General features: G+C 56.1%; 1 protein-coding gene across 2 annotated transcripts in view; it reads left to right on the top strand.

Annotated features, from left to right (window-relative positions):
* AIFM3 (AIF family member 3) overlaps positions 1 to 20860 on the top strand; it is a 49577-nt gene that overhangs the window by 5125 nt on the left and 23592 nt on the right. For both annotated transcript variants that reach the window (XM_069100896.1, XM_069100895.1), the window contains exons 2-8: positions 9897 to 10114; positions 14806 to 15019; positions 15639 to 15748; positions 16344 to 16453; positions 16891 to 16935; positions 19348 to 19444; positions 19984 to 20096. In XM_069100896.1, coding sequence (XP_068956997.1) covers positions 10084 to 10114; positions 14806 to 15019; positions 15639 to 15748; positions 16344 to 16453; positions 16891 to 16935; positions 19348 to 19444; positions 19984 to 20096 — 720 coding nt within the window. In that variant the 5' untranslated portion in view covers positions 9897 to 10083. The remainder of the gene's footprint in view (positions 1 to 9896; positions 10115 to 14805; positions 15020 to 15638; positions 15749 to 16343; positions 16454 to 16890; positions 16936 to 19347; positions 19445 to 19983; positions 20097 to 20860) is intronic.

Here is a 20860-nt window from a genome sequence, read left to right as displayed (position 1 = left end):
GAGCAGGGGTTCGGGGCACCTAGGGCCGGCTCGGGGTCGGGCGGGGGTGCGGTGCGAAGATGCTATGGTTCTGAGATGCAGGGATGCTAGGAAGGGGCAAGGGGGGTCGGGAGCCCCGGTTGTCCCCTCTCCCCACCCCCAGGACGCAGACTAGTCCGCTATGCGGAGGGGGCACCCGCTGACTTGAGGGTGGACTGTCTTCAGTGAGAGGAGGAGGGGGTTCTGCTCTGAAGGGGGTGCCCGCTTTGCCATGGACTCTGTCTCTGGGACTTCAGTGTGGGGCTCAGCTTTGGGGAAGGGGTCTTCTGATGGAGGGGAGGAGGGGCATCGCTGAGTGAGGCTCAGCGGGGAGGGCTGGGGGAGTTCTCTCCGAGGAAGGGGCTCCGCGGCGGGGGAGGGCTGGGGGGGGTCTCTTCGGGGAGGGGGGGGCGTTGTTTTAAGAGAAATTTGCTCTGGAGCCCTGGGGACTCTCCATAGGAGAGAGTTGTCTTGGGAACCGGGGGGGGAGGCGGGGGGGGGGGGGGGAGGAGGCAGTTGGTAAGGGACCTCGGTCTTGGACTGAGGCCAGGACCGGGAAAGAGCCTGGTGGAAGTTGGAGGTTGTGCTTTGGGATCTGCTGAAGGAAGAAGGGAGGACAGGAGGGAGAGCAAAGAAAGTCTGAAGCCCTCCGGGTGAGTCTTAACTAGAAGCCGCAGGCTCCCCCCTTCTTTCCCCTCCCCCCTACAATGCAGGAGCTGGTTATGGTGGAAAGAACCCGCAGCTGAGAGTTAAGACACCTGAGTTCGAATCCTGCCTGCCGTGCCTTTAACTCTGCCTTTGGGCAAGTCCCTTCTCTCTGTGTCTCAATTTCCCCTTCTGTAAAATATGGGGTAGACCAGATGGTCTCCACTCTGCTTTCCCAATGGCACTCAGGTTCTCTGACTTCTTTGGGAGGTTGAATTGAAATGGTCTGGGTAAGAGGCGCTGGGGGTGCTAGAGGAACGGAAAGTCATTTAGTAAGCATCTATCGAGCACCTGCTGTCTGCTAGTCACTGTGCTAAGCCATGAGTACCCTGACAAAGTTAAAAGACAATCCAGTGGCGGAGAGGACATGCAAACAACTATGTCCAGACAAGATAGAGAGGGGATAGTGGGAGATAATTAACAGGAGGAAGGCACCAGAAAGATGAGGGATGGCCGAAGGCTTCTGGGAAGAGGTGGATTTCAGCTGGGACCTGAAGTAAGCCGGTATGGGGAGGTGGCGGTCAGTCAAAGGAAGAGGGGGGAGGGGGATGGAATTGTTAGTGACAACAGGGATTTCAGAGACTGGGGGACTCTGGAGGGGTGTTACTAAAATATTGGCAGGGACTGGGAGCCTCAGAAAAGTGTTGATTTGGAGAGGGAGGGGGACCAGGTCAGGGTTGGACATGTGACTTTGATTGCCTTGGGGGACATAGGGGAGGGCAGCTCTGAGGAGTGGATAGGTCAGGATGGGTCAGAAATGCCGAGGAGAGGGCCCAGGGGACACTGGAGGCACTCTTCCCCCAACAAAGCTCTGGGAAGGAGGAGAGAAGAGGAAGGAGGCCCATACAGCTAAGCAGCGCTGGGCTCAGAGAAGAGAAAAGTCTTGGGTTTGGGGACAAAGTGGTCAACAGGCAGTGAGCCCTCAATTCATTTCATCCACAGCCTTTGGGATAGGGTTTTCATTGGAATGGCCAAAAGGAAGGCCGGGGACATGAACATGACCATGTACAGAGCTCCAGCTAGGCCTGAGCCTCAGTTCCCTGCTCTTTGAATGGGGCGTTGTGAGGTTCATTGATTAAACTTTGTAAAGCCTGAGTTGTGAATGCTGGCCACCATGACTGCCGGCATTATCATCAACTCGTTCTTGTTCTGGCCTTTGTCAGTAGGGCGCAGACAAGTCGTTACACTGTTATTATAATCTTAGGGTCAGTGTTCTGAATTCAAATCAATGTTCACATGAGAATATTTGTGGATACAGTAACTGCTTTGGGGAGTTGAATGGAAATATTAGGATGCAAGTGTGGCCTAGGGAGGGTAACCCTCCAGGAGCAGTCTGGAGAACAGATATGGTGAGTATCTCTCCGGGGCAGGCCAACCCCATCTCTGGAACTCAGAGCCTTGGAGAGTTGTCCAGAGAGTGCCAAGAAATGGAGTGCACAGGCCCAGGGTGGCTTGGGAACAGTGGGAAAGCTTTGGAGAATGAGAACCAGAGAGGTAGCCAGTAAGGAGCCAAGCCTCCTGAGCAGCTACAGGAAGGAAGAGCTGAGGCTGGAAATGTAGCCCATGATGGAGACCCACAAGCAACATCCGGCATAGGATTTTGTTAGGAGGCACCTTCGTTTCCTCCTCTGTAAAATGAGCCCCTGAGACCCCCTGGCCCTCCCAAATCAGTTTCTCTCTCTTGTTTTTTGTCTATACTTCTTCCTTCCCCTGCCTCCCAAGAACCTTCTAGCAAAGGCTTTTAAAGAATTAGCAAACCCATCTAATGTCAGAAGTGACCTGCCCCTCTCTGCAGTGCACCCCCTCCCACCCAGGGACTGGGCAAAGTGTCTCAGGGCTCCCTTGGACCTAGGCTTGTTCTTGGTACTTTCTCAACATGCCCTGACACTCATCCTTTTCATTTGTGTTCTTGCCATCAGGCGGACTCTGTTCTCATGTTTTCGCGTATGTCATCAATGGTTCCTGTGAGCCTTCTCTATGGATTTTTTAAGAAAAAAGATAAAAAGCCTTGTTCTGTCACTCTTTTGGGTTGATGTGACTGTGAGCAAATGACTTAACTTTTCTGAGCCTCAGTTTCCCTTTCTGTAATAGGAGGGGATCAGACTCCATGACCTCTGTGGTCCCAGCTCTTGCTCTAAGAGACTAGAATGATATTGTTCGAAAAATGAGGAATGGAAGGACAGTTGCTCCTGGATGGCAGAACAGAGAATGGAAAGAGTTTGGCCATTGGGAGGCTCCACCAGCCCTCTGGCCTGTGCAGGGCAAGGCTGGGCAGGTAGGGCAGGTAGGGCAAGTAAGGCAGATCATGGCAGGGAAGAGCAGGGCTGGGCAGGGCATGGCAGGGCAAAGAAGGGCTGGGCAGGTAGGGCAGGCAGGCAGGGCAAGCAGGGCAGGGCAGAAAAGGGTTGGGCAGGCAGGGCAGAGCAGGGCTGGGCAGGCTGGGCATGGCAGGGCAAAGAAGGGCTGGGCAGAGCAGGGTTGGGCAGGTAGGGCAGGCAGGACAGAGCAGGGCAGGCAGGACTGGGGAGGGCAAAGAAGGGCTGGGCAGGTAGGGCAGGGAGGCAGGGCAAGTAGGGTAGTGCTGGGCGGCCAGGGCAGGGCAGGGCTGGACAAGGCAGGTTGGGCAGGGCTAGGCAGAGCAGGCAGGCAGGCATGAGATCCCTAGTCCTTCACATGCTTTATGTGACTCCATGCTCTCACTGGCCTCCATTGCTGTGGAGCTGGGCTTGGATGCGCCTGTCCTTCCAGGGTGCTCTCCCATAAATCCTAGAGGGTCTGCCCAAGTGGCCTGTTCTAGGCCTTTTGCCTAGGCAATGAGGTTCAGGGGAGAAGTTTTGACCTTGCAAAGGATTCAGAGCTAGAAAGAGACCATCTGGTCCAATTCCCTTATTTTACAGAAGAGGAAACTGAGTGCAGAGAGGGGCAGGAGGTTGGAGTTGCGCTCACCACCTCTACTCCCACTGGACGCTTGGGGTGTTCAGGAGACACCTCTGACCTAGAAACCCCCAGAGACACAGAGCTGAGCTGGAAGGGACTCAGAGCATCTGATCTGGCCCCCTTCCTTTTTACAGATGAGGAAACTGAGGCGAAGAGAGCCCAAGGGACTCTCCCCAAGTGGATGAAGGGAGGAAGCTGCAAGGCCAGGCTTGAGCTTGAGTCCTTCTTCCACTATCCCATGGGACTGTAAGGCAAGCCATGGGGCTTGCCTCTATAAGCCTCAGTTTCCCCATCTATAAAAGGGAAATAATTATATTGGCACTACTATTTCCCAGGCTTGTTGAAAGGAGAGCTCTTCCTGACGTCTGTTTTAGGAATGTGGTCAGTAAGGCACTGCGGCTCAGTGGGAGGTGCTGGGAGCTGGGCTTTTGTAAACTTGGCCTCTTGTCTGGGCTCTGCCACCTTGTTGGTTTGATGGGGTGGGGGGGGGAACCACTGTTGTTCAGAAAGTTGGAATTTCCTCCTTGGGAGACAGTGGAGTGTGTGGAGCCCAGAACTGGGAGGAACCTGGGTTCCAGGCTTGGAGCTGACAGTTACTACCTCGGGATCTTTGGCAAGTAACTTCTCACTGGGCCTGTAAAATGGAAAGTTGTTGAGATGTTGAGGCCCCTCCCAGCCCTGCCATCCCCTGTTCTAAGGTCCATCCCAACCCTGCCATCCCCTGCTCTCAGGCCCCTCCCAGCTGGGCCATGCCCTCTTCTAAGGTCCCTCCCAGCCCTGCCATCCTCTGTTCTAAGGTCCCTTCCAGCCCTGACATCCCCTGTTCTAAGTTTTGATGTCTCTCCCAGCTCTGACTTGCATGATTTGCTAAGACTAAGCTCTTTTTGTCTGCCTCTCAGTCCAGAGCTCCCCCCTCCACCTCCTCCTTAGTTTGGAACTAAAAAGAAGAGAAAGCAGGCCTTGGTGGTGGTTAGGGGGCTTGGGGGTGAGGCTTGTCCGTGTATGTGGTGGGGGCCCAGGTGTAGACCCTCAGTTGGCTGCAGTGGGGGAGGGATTCTTTAGCTGCCATGCCCCTCATTCCTGCTGGGCCCAGGAGAGAGGTGTGGCCCTTTAGAAGTGCTGTCATCTCCCCCAGTCCAGGGGCAGAACAGCATTCATTAACCCATTTTACAGAGGAGGAAGCCAAGTCCACGTCCCCACATCATGGACAGAATGGGCTGGACTCCCAATGTTATGGTGGCCCCTGTGAGAGGAGATGCTGCCACCCAGGGTCCCACAGCAACTTACAGGATTCCTGGACTGTCCTTGGTTTTGTGAGCGTTCTAGGGCCATTGAGGCAGGTGGGGCAAAGGAGGAGCAGTTGGGGCCTTCCTCTCCCTCGGCTCCTTCCACTGTTAAGATGAGAGGATTAGACTGGCTGAGTGGTCTGGAAGCTTCCTTCTAGCCCTAAGTCCTGGGCTCAGAGCCCTGTGGTACCTCAGGAACGCCACCTGATCCGAGTTTTGGGGAGCTGGGGGCAAAGGTTACCTTGGTCTGCTTCCCCCTCCCAGCTCTCAGCCCCAGGGTGCCCCTCCTGGCACCCCCTGCCCCACCCCCACAGCAGGCCTGACACCCCCCAGTGGATGCCAAGGTCCTGACCCCCCCTGCCTCACCCCCACAGCAGACCTGACACCCCCTGCCCCCCACAGGAGGCTTTACACTCCCTACCCCACCCCCCAGTGGGTGCCAAGGTCCTGACCCCCCCATCCTGCCCCTCACACTGAACACAGAGAGGTCCGAACACAGGGGCTCCTGCCCCAGCCCCCAGGCCTGGCAGCTGCCCAGCCCCCCAGAGGCCTGTCACGGGTAGGGGATTAGAGTTTCCCTTGGCCCCAGAGGCCAGAACTAGCACCAGTGGGGAGGAGTTTCAGGCAAACAGATTTTGTTTTAGGAGAAAAGAAAATTTTCTAATGAATAAAACCCCCTGGATTTGGCAGCAGAAGAGCTGGGCTTGAACACTTGCTGGCCAAGCCCAGTTCAGTGGAACCCAACAGGCGTTCCCTGTGCTGGAGTCCTCCCTGTGCTGTGGGGCCTCCCTTCCCTGAGCCTTAGTTTCCCTCTCTGGAAGATGAAGTGGGACCACTGCTGACCCTAATACCCCCCTGAGCTGGTGGTGGTCAGGCCTAGGCTGGGGACAGAGGGCTGGCCTGGATGACCTTTTAGCCCGCCCAATTCTGAGTCTGCTATGGCAGGTTGGAGAAAGTCACCCTAGCAGGGAAGGGAAGTGGCTGGATGGATAGGGCCCACCACCTGAAGGCAGCTGCTCTCTGGCCTTGGGGCCCTCCCCCCCAAACCTGACCAGGGCTGCCAGGCCAGAGATAAGAGAGAGCCTTCCTACTGGGAGCATTGCAAAGCCCTAGGCTGAGCTGGCCAAGCTTGGGCAAACATTCTCTGGGGGAGGCAGGTTTTCTGGGCTCAGATCTGACAGTGGCTTAGGTGTGACCTATCTGTCACGGGGACAGGGCAGCGGCCCCTACAGCCTTCCAAGGTCCCTCCAGCCCTGGGAATCCCTCCTTAATCCCAGCAGCGTCAGAGGATGAGTGCTCCCTGAACTCTGGGCCCTGTGACATTTTCCATTTCTTGAGCTTCAGGTTAGAGACCTGGCTCATATTCTGACTCCGACTCTACCTGCGTGACCTGGGTTGCTTTATCTCCCCCCACCTCAGTTTCCTCCTCTGTAAAATGGGTATGATAGTAATCACCTTCCTCTTGAGTTTTTTGGGAGGTCCCTGTGAGAGTGTGAAGCGCTTTGTAAACCTACCTCATCCCCCAAAGCTGGGATATTGTGATGCTTGAGAACAGCCGAGCTGGCAGCAGGTGACTTGGGCCTCGGGGAGAAAGACCGAGCAGTCCTGGAACCCCAGAGGCCATTCGAGCCCCACCCCTCTGCCTCAGCCCTGCTTGACCACTTCTGAGAATGGGGAACTCACTACCTAGCGAAGATCCTGTAGTCTTCCCTCCACTTGGCTCCTGGCTCTCCCCTCTGGGACCAAGCTGACCAAGGAGAATCCTCCTTCAAATGCCTGGAGATGCCTCCTTCTCTGCCCCTCTTCTTCCCTCTCCTTCCCCCACTTCCTCGGCCCAAGCATCCTTAGTTCTTCCAGCTTATTCCTGGGCTCTGGACCCCTGGAAGTCCTGGTGCATCTCTTGAGAAATGTGGGAGCTTTTCAGTGTACTGCCAATGAACCTAGAACCCCACATGGAGTCAGACCAGGCCAGAGACCCCCGAGGCTTCACCTTCCTCCCTGTTTCCTCCTTTCCTCCCTGCCCACTTCTTTTCTTCTCTCCCTCCTTTCTTCCTCCTCTCTTCTTCCTTCCTCTTGCTTTACCTTCCTCTCTTCTCTTCCTCCCTCCAGTCCTTCATCTCTCTCCCTTCCTCCTTCTCTTCCTTCTTCCTTCTCTCCCTCTTTTCTCCCTCCTTCCCCCTCTCCCTCCCATTCCTCCCTGTCTCCCTCATCCTCTCCCTCTCTCTTGCCTCCCTCTAACCCTCTCCTTTGAAAGTTACCTAGGTGGATTGCAGCTGTTTCAGCATGGCCAGCCTCCCCCAGCCCTCACCCCTGGTGCCCAGTAAGGCCTGGACACCTCTGCTCTGACCCCTCTCCCTTTCCCTCCTGGTGGCCCCTGTTGGGCACCTCCTGGGCCTTTGGGATGCACCCAGCAGAGGGGGAGGAGGGCTGTCCTGGCAGCATCTGAGTCAGCCAAGTCATTGACAGGGTGGGCCCTGGGCACTGGTCCCAGGGGAAGGGGCTTGGCAAGACCCTGAGAGGTCATGGGGCCCAAGAGAGGAGGAAGTGGGACTCAAGGGCAGCACAGGGAGTCTGTCAGACTGGACGTTAATGGTGTGACCACTTCCCTGAGCCTTGGTTTCCCACTCTGTAAAATGGGAGGTTTGGACTCAATGGCCTCTAAGGATCCTACAGGTTCTAAATCTAAGAGCCTATTGGTGGCGACTTATTTCTAGCTCCCCAGTAAGTCTGTGGCCATTTGGGGACCCCAATCAGGGCTCTGGACTTCCGTGGTCGGTTCTGAACTGGATGATTCCCCAGCCACAGGATTTGAGTGTTTGAGGAGGCCCCATTATCCCCTGCCCCCCATTGCTTCTTCAGCTTACCCATCAAATGGTCCTCTGGCCTCCGGTGAGAGGCAGCCCACTCAGAAACGACTTTTTGGGTTTTTTTGCTTGTAATAACACAGCTCACAGAATGAAAAATGAAAAATCCGATCTCCCACCTCTGGGCCTTTGTACAAGCATCCTCCCCTAAGTAGGGAATGGCCTTTGTCCTCACCTTCACCTGCTTAGGTCACACACCTCAGGGGCTGCCTCCTACAGCAGCCTTTCCTGATATCCCGCCTTTGTTAGGAATCTCTCCCTCTTGAAATTCCTTTTTTGCATTTCCTTCTATTGCCTGGACAACGTCAAGTCCCCAGTGTGTACCATGCACTGGGCTGAGTGCTGGAGACAAAAGCAGAGCCAGAACTTGCTTGTCCTCAAGGAGCTGCCACACTGATTAGAGGAGTTTCCAGCCCTCAGGGCAAGTCTGGGGGTTTGTTCTGGTCTCCCAGCACTGGGTACCTCTTCTGGCACACAGTAGGTCCTTACTGGCTCAGGGCTTGTTGTGCAGGAGCTCCCCAGTCCCAACCCATGCCTCCTTCACCAGGACACCCCACACAGAATGGGGTGTGTGTGAAGTTCTCTGGCCTGTATCTCCCTCTCCCTGCCCTCAGGCACCCCAGTGTGACCCCCTCCTTGCCCAGCCCTGGGCTGACCCCACCAGGGTCCTGTTATGGTCCCCTTCTCCCAGAGCCTGCCCCTCCTGGAGGGGGGCTACAGGCCTCTGTGTCAGGGTGGTATGACCTAGACTCCTTCAGGGCTGGATCACCCACATGCAATAGCAGATAATGACAGAGTGTTTTATGGTTTATAAAATACTCTATCTCATTTTTGTCCTCATAATCCTGAGAAGCAGGCACTTGTGTCATCCCTGGTTTATAGGTGAGGAAGCTGAGGCAGATGGTAAAGTGACTTACCTAGCGTCACACACCCAGTAGGTATATGAATCACAATTCGAACTCAGGTCTTCCTACCTCCAGGTCCAGCGCTCTCTTCACTCTCTGAACTACCGAGCTACCCCCAAGTGACTCTGACTTCCTGCATGGACTGTCCCCTATGCCACCCCAGCCCCAACTTCCCCAGCAGCAGTTCAGTCTGCCCTGGGGATCAAGATTCCTAATGCTGGCTCTTGCTAGATGTCTCAGTAGGAAGAAGGAGGCCCCAGGCCAGGCCCCTGGGGTAGGGGTCAGGACTGAGTGGAGGAGCTTGGAGGTGGGCTAAGGGACTTGGTCTTTGTTGTTGTGGGAGCCTCCCCTCCCCATCACAGAGCCTGCTGGTGGCTCCCCCTTTGACACAGTGGTGGAAGCTGTCTGTGGACAGGGCCTGGTCAGTGCTCCAAAATGAGGAGTCCCTTGGGGCTCTAGATACTTAAACAGAAGAGTGACCAGAGATTTGTCCAGGAGGGAGATTGCAGGGCAATCTTGAGCAGGTTGGAGCAAATCAGGGAAACTGAGGCAGGGGATTAGCAGTTAAGGTAGGTCTGGCCAGAGGTCAGCTCCACGGCTTTGGAGCAGAGGAAGAGATGAACTGGAGAGTGGAAGGGATGGAGCCTCCGGGACTTGGGCAGCAAACTGGAAGTGTGGGGGGGGGGTCAGTTCAGGGTCTGGTGGCCTTTAGAACCCAGTGACCTTTCTTTATGGGACACAGGCTTCCCCTAATCCAACCCTACTGGGCAAGGCAGGACCTAGGTGAGGCGCTTCATGGGGGCTTACAAAATAGCAATTGGCTTAGAACTGGGGATGTCAGGGCTGGGAGGGGCCTGAGAACAAGGCATGGCAGGGCTGGGGGGGCCTCAGAACTGGGGATGGCAGGGCTGGGAGGGGCCTGAGAACAGGGAACAGAACAGCAGGGCTGGGAGAGAACTGAGAATGGAGGGCAGCTCTTAGGTGTGTGCCCATCCTCAGTTTCCCGGGGGTGGCAGGGAAGCCTTCTGGAGCCTTTGGGTGCTGGGGCCTCAGCAGTGACGTGCTCCCAAGCTGTGGTCCCCAGTGTAATCGCTGTTCTCCTTCACTCTGGGGTAGGCTGGGGACAGGCTGCCATCAGGGAGGAGGTTAAAGTCCTAACTGGAATTTTGCCTTCAATTCAGGTTGGCAAGTGACGGAGCGCCCTCCTGGCAGCGATGACGGGGCCATGTGGGGGACCCACATGGGAGGTGCTGGGTCCCTGATGAGGGGCCCGGCCGCCTCTGGGTGCCCCCACCATGGCCTAGCCTTCAGTCCGGCATCCTCAGGGCCTCGCTCGCCATCGCCATCGCCATCACCATCACCATCGCCATGGGAGGCTGCTTCTCCAAACCCAAGCCAGGTGCCGCCCCCCCTTCCCCACCCCCACTCCCCTGCAGCTCGTCCTGGAAACAGTGGCTCAAACTAGGTCAAGCCTGTGGCGATCTCCACGGGGAGACGGTTCCAGGAATGTTAATATGGGGCCGCCCAGGCTGAGGCCAGAGACCTCTCGGAGCTGTGGAGACCCCCGCATGCCAAAAGCCCCAGCACTGAATGGAGCCAGCAGCACGGGGGTGGGGTGGGGGGAAGGCAAACAATCTGTTCTAAGCACTAGGGGTGAAGGGCGTTAGGAGCAAATGCTCTCCTTAGAAAATGCCTTCCTCTAGACCACCTTCTAATGTTAATGGGGAAGCACACCTACCCCCATTTTACAGATGGGGGAACTGAGTCTCAGGGAATTGTCTGTAGGGCCCATAGCCAGCAGATACAGAGCCAGATGCAGGTATACCACAGGACTCCCTAGTCCTGGGCTCTCAACCAAGCCCCTGTCTCTGAAAAAAGGGTCTGGGGGCTATCAGTCAGGACTTGGAGCCAAGCAGCAGGCTCACTGGGGAAGGGGCCACCCTAGTCTGTCCCTGCAGGTTGTGAAGTGACTAGGCCTCTTGGCACAGCAGAGGGGACAAATCCTGTCTGTGGGTAGGAAGGGGGGATCTCCCCACAGGCAGAAGAGCTCAGCTCGTGTCCAGATGGCCTGTTCAGCAAGGTTAGGGAGACAGACTGGCTGAGGAAATGGGCCCCCCAGTACCTTCCAGCTGCCTGCAGGGAAGTCCTGAGGGCCTGAGATGGGGTCAGACAGCCAAGGATCCATCCAAGTTTGGGGGAAGTGTCAAAGGCTGTGGCCACGAGTAAGTTCTGGGGAGTCAAGAGAACAGGACATCAGAACCTCTCAGAGAGGGGCCTGAGAACAGGGGATGTCAGGGCTGGGAAGGGCCTGAGAACAGGGGAATTCAGGGCTGGGAGGGGCCTTAGAACAGGGGATGTCAGGGTTGGGAGGGGCCTTAGAATAGGGCATATCAGAGCTGGGAAAGAGATTAGAACAGGGGATGTCAGGGCTGGGAGGGGCCTTAGGGGTTTGTCCAATCCAGCATTGTTCACATCTCAAGGACTAGCCAGGAAACTGGTTCCCCTTTCTTGCTCTCCCCTGATGGGTCTGTTAGGGCCTTTCCCTCTGGTCAGTCCCCAGAGTTCTGCCCTCGGTGGGCCTGAAGGTGCCGTGCCCATGAGGCATTTCCAAAGTTGGAGCTCACAGGATAGGGTTGGTCTTAAATCCTCTTCCCAAGAGCCCCAGGAGGCAGGGCCTAGGAGTGCCCTGCTCACCTTCATTTTGCTGCTGCTCAGAGAGGCCAACCCCCCTCCCAGAGTCACACAGAGGAAAGGTCCCAGGAGGGCCTTTCCTGACCCTGGATCTCCAGGGAACCACAGGGCCTTCCAACATTGACATGGCAGCCACCCTCCCTCCTCCTGAATCTTACTGTTGGCGAGTTCGAGGGAGACAGAGAATTATCAGTGAGGAAGGTACAGCCCGGTTCTCTTCCCTGGTCAGAGCATATTCATAAAGGAAGATGCCCAGCTGGAGCCAGCAGAGGAGCCCTGATGGGGAAGGCCAGGCCTGAGCATCTGCACTATGAGGATCCAGTAAAGGACCTGGGTCTGTTTGGTTGGCTTCAGCAGAGGACATGCTAACTGTCTTCTAAGTGCTTTGCTCTGCTTGGTCCCAGAGGACAGAACAAGGTAGAGACTGCAGAGAGGGAGAGGAAGGTTTGAAAGCAGAAAAAATGCATAATAATTAGAACTGTCCAAAAGGGCAGACTGTGTCATAAGGTGGTGAGCTCTCCATCACTGGTGGTATGCATGTTGGAGACTGAATGCTCAGAGAATCTAGAGAAGTGATCCATATAGAGCCTTTGGGGCTTCTTTGAGTGCCCTGTGAGGTCCGTCCCAGTTTGGCCTTTGGAAATTCTCTGGGGGCCAGTGAGAGAATGTCCCGATAGCTCCAGATCCTGGCTGCAGGCCCTTTTGCTGGGAGTTGGGAGTCAGGGTCAAGGAGCAGAGAGTGTTGAATGGATCCTGCAGGGAGTTCATGCTGTCCCCTGGAGGATCCCTTCAAGGCTCTGCTTTTCTGCCTCTTTCCCCACCTGTTTCCAGGCTCCAGCTCAGGTCGTCTCCAGGGCTGGGCCAGGGCCCAGAAGTTTCTGGGCAGTATCTGGGTCGAGCCTCCGCGGGCATTTTCTGAGTGCTCAGCCAGCCTGGCTCCCCCAAGGCCCGGTGTCCCCTTACGTGATGGCTATCAGCAGCATTACCTGGGGCCCTCCTGGCTTTCTTGTTGGATCCACCTCCCCTAAGAGAAGCTGGGGTGGAGGGGAAGGGCCCTGGGAGCCATGGAGCAGTAGGGGCAGTGGGGGCAGCTGCTTCTTGCCTGGGGAGGGAGAAGGAGGCCTGGATCCCAGTTTAACAGCTGCTTGTCCTCAGGCAGATCACTTTCCTTCTGTGGCCTGGACACTGGGGCTCCTGGGCCTTCCCTGCTGATCTCTTGGCATTGCTGGTGGGAAAGTGTTTACAACCTTTCCAGCACCTGCAAGGATGTCTCATTTACCGAACAGGACACCCAAATTCTGGGGCAGTTAGGGGGCACTGCAATGGATAGAGCTTGGGGCCTGAAGTCAGGAAGAATCATCTTCCCAGGTTCAAATCCAACCTCAGACACTTACTAGCTGTGTGATCCTAGGCAAGTCACTTTACCCTGTTTGCCTTAGTTTCCTCATCTGTAAAATGAGCTGGAGAAGGAGATGGCAAATCACTCCAGTATCTCTGCCAAGAAAACCCCAAATGGGCTCACTGAAGAGTTGACCATGACTGAAATAGCTGAATGACGACAGAGTGGTGACTTATCCAAGGTCATGGTGCTGTCTAGCCTGTCAGTCCTGGTCTCTCATGACTGTGCATTCAAAGCTCATTTAGCATCACAAGATTGTGTCTTCTTGGAAGGCCTTGGGACCCAGAGTGTCTGCTGCCCTTGGCTCTGAAACCCTAGACCCTTTGGGGTGGCCACAGAGAGCAGCTGCACCCATCACATAGGGGAGGCTCATGAGTCCAGTGCAGTGAGCCTTGGCCTTGGGTGCCCGTGTTGGGGAAAGGGATAATGAAGAGGTAGTGGAAGCAGGAAAGCAGCTGGTGGCCACTCTGCGTGGCCTCAGCTCAGTCACTCAGTGGGGCCCGATTACTCTGGCACACAGTAGGGATTCTGTCTACCCTCAAATAGCCCTCAGTTTCCCCATATATAAACTGAGCAAATCGGCTTAAGTGGCATTGCCTTCCAGCTCACTTTAAGGACTGAGGGACCACGGAGCATTTTTTGAGTGCCTACTGTGTGTCAGCCACAGGCTGGGAATGTAGAGGCTGAAACACGTCCTGTACTCCTTTGGAAGGGCCCTAGGGAAGGAGAGTCTGCCACTTTAGGGTCAGGGTTCGAGTCAACTGCCCTCTCCCAGGTACGGCAGCCTATCCCAGACCTTCTCCATTCCAGAGCTCCCTTCAGGGGAGCCCATCCTGGGAGATTTCTTGTCTTTGTCCTTCCAGGAGTCAGCTGAGGGGGCTCCTTCCAAGCCCTCAGGGCCTTGTAGCATTGAGAGGATCCTGGGAGCCCTGGCCCATCCGTCAGGCATTCCTGGTTCTCTTGTGAGACCATTGTGACATTGTAAGGATGCTGGGTGCCCGTGGCCCATCCATCAGGCATCCCTGACTCTCCCATGGGCCCATCGGAGCTTGATAATGTCCTTCTCATCCCTTTTCTGTAAGCCCTCCCTTCACCATGGTGTGGCAGCCATCCACACCCACCAGCCCTCTGCTGCTCTTAGGGTGAGATGCCCGCCTTCAGGTGGGGACAGAATGCAGGCTCCGTGGCTCCCAGCTTGTCATCTTACCTTCCTGAGTGCTACAAATGAGACTGTGCTCCTTATTTTCCAGATGGGGAGACGGAGTCTGGGAGAGGAGAAAGATCTTGTTTGGGATCACACAGCTAGCAAGTATCTGGGGCAGGATTTGAACTCAGGAATTCCTGATTCCAAGCCCATACTCTGTCCATTGTGCCACCAATCAATAAATTACTTATGTCTTATATTTTCTTTTTGGAAGCAATTGGGGTTAAGTGACTTGCCCAGGGTCACGCAACTGGTCAGTGTCAGAGGCTGGATTTGAACTTGGGTTCTCCTGACTCCAGGGCCGGGGCTCTAACCGCTGTGCCACCAGCTGCCCCATTGTCTTTTCTTAGAAAAATTGCGAGTTCCTCTGCTTAGTCAAACGGCACTTTTAGCACCCACTACAGAGCCAGCACCATGCTATACACAGGGCTTTCACAGACAAAATTAGAATAACACCCGTTCCCAGGGAGCCTGCATTTTACCATAAATGTAAATCTGGACTCTGGTGAGGACGCGAGTTTGACCAGGAGAAGGTGCAGGCTTGGATTGTGAGGAGTCTTTCTTCACAGAGGAGGAGGCAGCTGCGAAGGCTTCTGGGCCTCTGCCTGGGGAGGGATGGGGCCTCTGGGACACTGGGAGAGTCAGAGTCCCTAGAGAGGATGCTGGCCCCCGGGCCTGCCCTCTTCTCCCTCCCTTCCCGGCCTGGCTGTCTACTTGGAAGCGACCCATTCCAGGTGAGATGTCGGCCTTCAGGGTCGGGCAGATCCTGGCCTCATTCATTCTCTTACCTCCACAGTGGAGCTCAAAATTGAAGTGGTACTCCCAGAGAAGGAGCGAGCCAAAGAGGATACGTCTCCCAATGGCCAAGCAAGCCCTCTGGCCTACAAAGCCAACGGCCGGGCCCGACACTACCACCCAGAAGAACGGCCGTCCACCCTGCACCCCTACCCCAGCCCTCATGACCGCGTGGAGGCCGCCGTGTGCCACGTCAAGGACCTGGAGAATGGCCAGTAGGTGCTTGGTGGGTCCCCCTTGGACCCGGGGGACTGGTGCAAAGATGGCAGAGGAGGGAAGGGGTGCTGCCAGCGTCAGAGCCTCGGTGTCCTCAGATGGGAGCCCCCACAGACATCTAGTCCAGTCTACCTGCACAAGAATTCCTCTCTAGCCCCTGTGACCGTATCATTCTCTGACCTCTGCAGGGGGGACCCCACCACCCTCTCCCAGGGCCGCCCCATTCGCGTTGTGCTCGGGCACCATCCTCCTCCTTCCTCCTCCATCCCTCTCCCCACACCCTCATTCCCCTGCCCCTTCATTGCTCCTGGAGCTGTCACTTTGGGCCAGGCAGGACAAGGCCAGTCCCCTCTGTACTTAAGGACCCTTCGGATAGTGGGTCCCTGAGGCTTCACTTCTCTAGGCTCAGCCTGTTCATGTGACCCGAACCCAAGGCTGTTCACCAGCATGGCTCTTTCCACCTGGTCTTTGGTGCCTCTTTCCTGAGGGCTGAGGGGCCTGCCCTTCCCAGGGCTCCGGGCCTCTCCTTGGCACTTGGGACTTCTCCACGTTGGCGGGAATGCTGGGCCAAGCTGGTGGCCTTGGCTCCTGGCTGCTGAGATTCCTTTCCTTCCCTAGGATGCGGGAGGTAGAGCTGGGCTGGGGCAAGGCCCTCTTGGTGAAGGAGAACGGGGAGTTCCATGCCTTGGGTCACAAGTGTCCACACTACGGAGCCCCCCTGGTGAAAGGTGGGCCGGGGACCCCATGTGGGAAGGGGAGTTACTGGGGACCTTTCCTTGGGGAGGGGGCTTTCCAGGAGCTTCTCTTGGGTAGGGAGGCTTTTATTAGGGACCACTGTCTGAGCAGAGTATGTCTTTGGGAGCCTTTGTCCCAGGAGGGGATGGTATGGGGGGTATTTTCTTCTCAGGAGACAAAGGGGAGGCCTGAGAGTGGAGAAAGAGGTTTTGATGAATCTCCAAAGACCAAGCTTAAACAGCCTTCTTTCCCTGATGAATAGGGGGATCTTGGGGGTTGTAGGACTGGGAAAGGCTGGGGGGTGTCCTGGGGGATAATAAGGGGACCTAGGGGTCAGGTGGAAGGATAGAGGTGAAATCTCTGGAAGCACAGAGAGAAATGTGGGCTCTGTGGACCCAGGACCTTGCACATCCCATAGAGCAAGGGGGAGGAAGAAGTCTTCCCCTTCCTCCTGGGAGGAAGGCAGTTCTGGAAAGGTTAGTCTGCCCTTAAGGCCCAAACCTGGTCCTTCCCATCTTACTATCTTGGTCAAGCCCAGGGCTCTCTAGCCTCCCGGCTGGGCCTCCAGTAGGACCTCTCTCCTTCCAGGGGTCCTCTCCAGGGGCAGGGTCCGATGCCCCTGGCATGGCGCCTGTTTCAATATTGCCACTGGAGACATTGAAGACTTCCCAGGCCTAGACAGCCTGCCCAAATTCCAGGTGAGAGAGGAGCTGGGGAGCAAGGCCTGTGGGTGGGAGACAGGAGAGGTCCATGGTGGGGAGATGGGAGGCCCAGAGTGGAAAAGGCCCTGGGGGGAGGGTCAGGACACCTTGGGGAGGATGGTGAGGAAGATGGTGGGGAGGGAGGGCAGTCCAGAACTAGGCTTGGGAGGTTTGTCCAGCTATGTCAGGACCAGGGAGGAGCCAGGGGCCGGGGACTAGGGTGCAGCTGGGACCTGGGCCAAGCTTCGTTTAAGCCTCCAACCCCTCACCAAGCTCACCTTTGGGAGTCGGGAGTGTTGGAGAAGGCTTTGGCCAGGCCCGGGTTCTCTGCCCAGGGAGGGGCAGGCTGCCTTGGGGCCCCCCTCCCCGGCTTGGCTCCAGGATCTAGTGGGTGTGGGGGGGCCCCATTTTCCTCACTCTTTTGACTGTGTCAGGTGAAGATTGAGAAGGAGAAGGTGTACATTCGAGCCAGCAAGCAGGTAGGTGGTTGTATATGTGTGTGTGTGTGTGGGGGGGGGGGTGTTCTCTGCTCTGGGGCTGGGGGGTTGGGAGCTTCCTTTCCAGGGGTCTGGGGGGGAGGGAGCTACAAAGAGGCAGATTTAGGCTCAATTTCAGGGAGAACTCCCCTAACCACAGACTTGTGCTGGAATGAAATGGGCTCCCTCAGCACTGGAGGGCTCCAAGCAGAGGCCCCATGCCCACCTGTCAGGGAAGCTGAGGGGGGCTGAGCTGGCTGGACCTGCCATGCTCCACACCCATAGGCCCCCACCCCTCCAAAGAAGGGAGGGACTTGCATTTTCTCCCTTTATCTCCAGGGCCAACCTGACACATCAGCCAATTTTGACTTTTTTTTCTTCAGTTTTCCATCCTCTCCCTTCTCTGTGCCCTGTAAATGGGGGTGCTTATCCTGTCTGCGTCTGTCATCTTTGCCCACCCGCAGCAGCCGAGCACCTTCTCTGTGCCCTGAACAGTGCCTAATCCTAACAATAAAAATAATCCTCCCAGTCAGCGGCGGCCATGGCCAGTGCCTTGTGCTCTGCCAAATGCTTCACATAGACCTTCTCAGCAAGCCTGGGAGGCGGTGCCACCATGGCCTCCATTTTACAAATGAGGAAACTGAGGACGCAGATATCTTGCCTGGAGACACTCAGGGGAGTCTCAGTAAGGATTCAGACCCAGACTCCAGAGAGGGGGAGAACGTTCTGGCCTGAGAGCTAGCTTCTTGTCTCATCTCTAACACCTCCTTTGTGACCTTGGGAAAATCTTAAGCTAGCCCAGGGCCATGGTGTCCCCATCGGGGGAAGGTCTGGAGCCAAGTGGACCAGGTCCAAATCTTGGCTCTGGTTGGTACTGGCTGAGTGACCTTGGATGAGCCCTTTCCCCTCTGGGCCTCAGTGTGGGAGTACTTGGAATATTGGCTCTGGGCTGAGAGCCCTGGCTATGCCTGGGTCCCTGGAGAGCTGCCCTTTCCCCAGGCCTCCTTGACCAGACAAAGCTGGTCTCTGTCAGCAAGGCCAAGGGAGAAGGGAAGGATCCACTGGCCATACATAGGAAATAATCCTGGGAGGCCAGTGGGCTCTACAAGGCCTGGGTTTAAGTCCTGCCTCTGACCCTTACTGCCTGTGGTGGGCAGGTCCCTTTGGGTCTGTTTCCTTCTCTCTGAAATGGGGGTGATAAAGGCACCTCCCCTATGAAGTCCAGGGAGGACCAAATGAGCTAATGTGTTTCTGACACTTTGCAGAGCCTTATCTGAATACATTTCTGCTTATCAGACCCAGATCTCACCTCTAAGACAGATAAAAGAGTGAGTCAGTGCCTGCCCACCCTGGAGAGACCCAGGGATTCTCTGTGGGAAGCAAGGAGAAAAGGGCTGGTCCTCCTGGCTCCCCACCAGGCCAAGCACACTGACCTTTGCAGCCCTGCTGCAGGCTGGGGGGGGGTGATGGGGAGACTCCCCGAGGCTTTCTAGCTGAGCGCAGGACCTGGGCTCAGGGCAAGGGTGGCTGCCATCCTGCCTCTGTGACCCTGAGAAGTCCCTTCCCTTCCCAGGGCCTCTGAGGGCCCTCCAGCTCTAGACTCGGGACACCTGTGCCCTAGGGTACCTCTCCTCCCCCCAGGGGGATGTGCTGGGGATGGGAAGGCAGCAGGTGGTGAGGCCACCCTCCCTGGCAGCTCCCTTCCAGGCTCTCTGGCCCCCTCAGGGCTCTCCAACCTTCCCCTTCCCGCTTCTCCCCTGCCATTATCTCCCTATGTCTCATTAGCAACTAAGTTCCCCAGTCCTCCTTAACAAAGGCCAGGGCTGGATCAAAGGCTTGGCCCCTGGAAATGCCTAATCCGAACCCCTGGAGGAAGGATTTCCTAGAAAGGGAGGGGGCATCAGTCCCAGGCTGGTTCCTTCTGTGTTTGTGTCTCTTGGGAAGAGGTGGGGTGGGATGAGGGGTGGGTGTATCTCTGTGAACATGAGTTTGTCTCTGTGTGTGCATATGTGTCTGTGTGAGCGTGTGTGCATCTGTGTGTGAGCGTGTGTTCATGTGTCTTCATGTGTGTCTCTTTGTGTGCATGTGTGTCTAAGAATCCATAGGAACCCAAGGCTCAGACTCAGCCTGGAAAGGGGGGGGCGCTTCATGGGATGCAGGGCTTTCTGGGTGCTTCAAGTTGTTGAGCTTTTGTCACTCTATCCCCTGTCCATAACACAGTGCCCGCGCACAGTAGGCTCTTTGCATAGGCTTGACTGAATCTTGGGAGAGCTCTCTGTTGGGACGGGGCCTGGGTCACTTTGGACGGCTCGGCAGTGTCCTTCCCACAGGCCTCTTGGCCCCAGGGCTGGCCCCTGACCAGGCTCTGGGGTATCCTGATTGGGAGGGATCCTTCATCACCCTTGGGTCCCACAGGCCCTGCAGACGCAGAGGAGGACGAAGGTCATGGCTAAGTGCATCTCCCTCAGCAACTACCATGTGGGGAGCACCAACATCCTGATTGTGGGAGCAGGTGAGCAGCTGGGGGCTTTGGCACAGTCTGAGTGCCTGCAGCTGTGTGGAACCACATGGGTACATGGCGGTGGAGCTCAGGCCTGTGGGGATCCCGGGATCAGGGCTCACACTGGTGTGATGTGAGGGCTCAGGCCAGCCCGGGGCCAGGGCTCAGGCTGGGCCGAGGGATCAGGGCTTAGCCTGGGCTTGGGATCAGTGTCAGGCTTGCCTCACTGTTGAAGAAAATCTCCAATTTCATCTTTGAGAATATTGGCCACCCCTGGTCTTGGCCCAGAGCCTGGGCTGAGATGGTTCAGAGAGGTGACACTCCCAAAGACCCACCCCACAGTTCCTTGGTTTGGAGCTTGGTGACTGAGATCCTTCTTTCATCATCCTGTTTCTCAGCCCTTCTCTGTCTCTGGGGTCCCAGGCCTTGCTCCCTCATCACCCCCATGGGCCATGCAGGGGTGCTCTGCTGGCCTCTGAGTGGTGACTGGTGATGGGTGGCTCATGGCCCTGGGGGGGAAAGGCAATCTGACTTGCTCAGTCTTCTGGTAGGGGCGGCTGGCTTGGTGTGTGCCGAGACCCTGAGACAGGAGGGATTCTCTGACCGAATCGTGATGTGCACGATGGACAGACACCTTCCTTATGACAGACCTAAGCTCAGCAAGGTAGGGTCTCCTCCCTGCCCAGGCCCCACCCAGGCTCACTGAACTTACCCTCCAGCGCAGGGGTGGGGGAGAGGGAGCACATGCAGCCGGCTCCAGGGCCCCAGGGTGGGCCTTGAGGGTCACCCACTTTCAGAGATGCCCAGAGGATCCCAAGTGCCCAGTGAGACCCCCAAGAAACCATCACATCACCTCTAAGGCACTTTAGGCTCATAATGATGAGAGCTAGCATTACTAGGTTTGCAAAGCATTGTACCTAAGTAAGGATCACTGGTTTTGATGAAGCAATTTCAAGCTTTCAAAACACTTCATAAGGGGCGGCTAGGTGGCACAGTGAGTAAAGCGCTGGCCCTGGAGTCAGGAGGACCCGATTTTGGTTCCTGAGACACTTAACACCCACACAAAAATACTAGCCGTGTAACCTTGGGCAAGTTACTTAATCCCAATTGCCCTCCAAAAGGCAAAAAAAAACCCCCCAACAAAACAAAACCCAAAAATAAAAAACACTTCATAAACATTATCTCATCTCACCCTAGTACTATCTGCATTTTAAGGATGGGGAAACTGAGGCCCAGAGAGGTTATGACCATGTAAGTGTTGGAGACCTGATTGCAACTTAGGGTCTCCTCTCTCTAAGTCCTGTGCATTCTCTCTCTGTCTTTGTCTCTCCCTGTCTCTATCTCTGTCTCTCCCTCCCTCCCTCCTTCTCTCTCTCTCTGTCTCTCTCTGTGTCCTCTGTCTCTCTCTCCTCTCTTCTCTCTCTCTCT

Source organism: Petaurus breviceps, unplaced genomic scaffold (assembly GCF_028583685.1).
Source record: "Petaurus breviceps papuanus isolate PSGF00001 unplaced genomic scaffold, PetGlider_PUasm1.0 428, whole genome shotgun sequence".
NCBI classification, from domain to species: Eukaryota; Metazoa; Chordata; class Mammalia; order Diprotodontia; family Petauridae; genus Petaurus; species Petaurus breviceps.
This window is presented reverse-complemented; position numbering and strand designations above follow the sequence as displayed.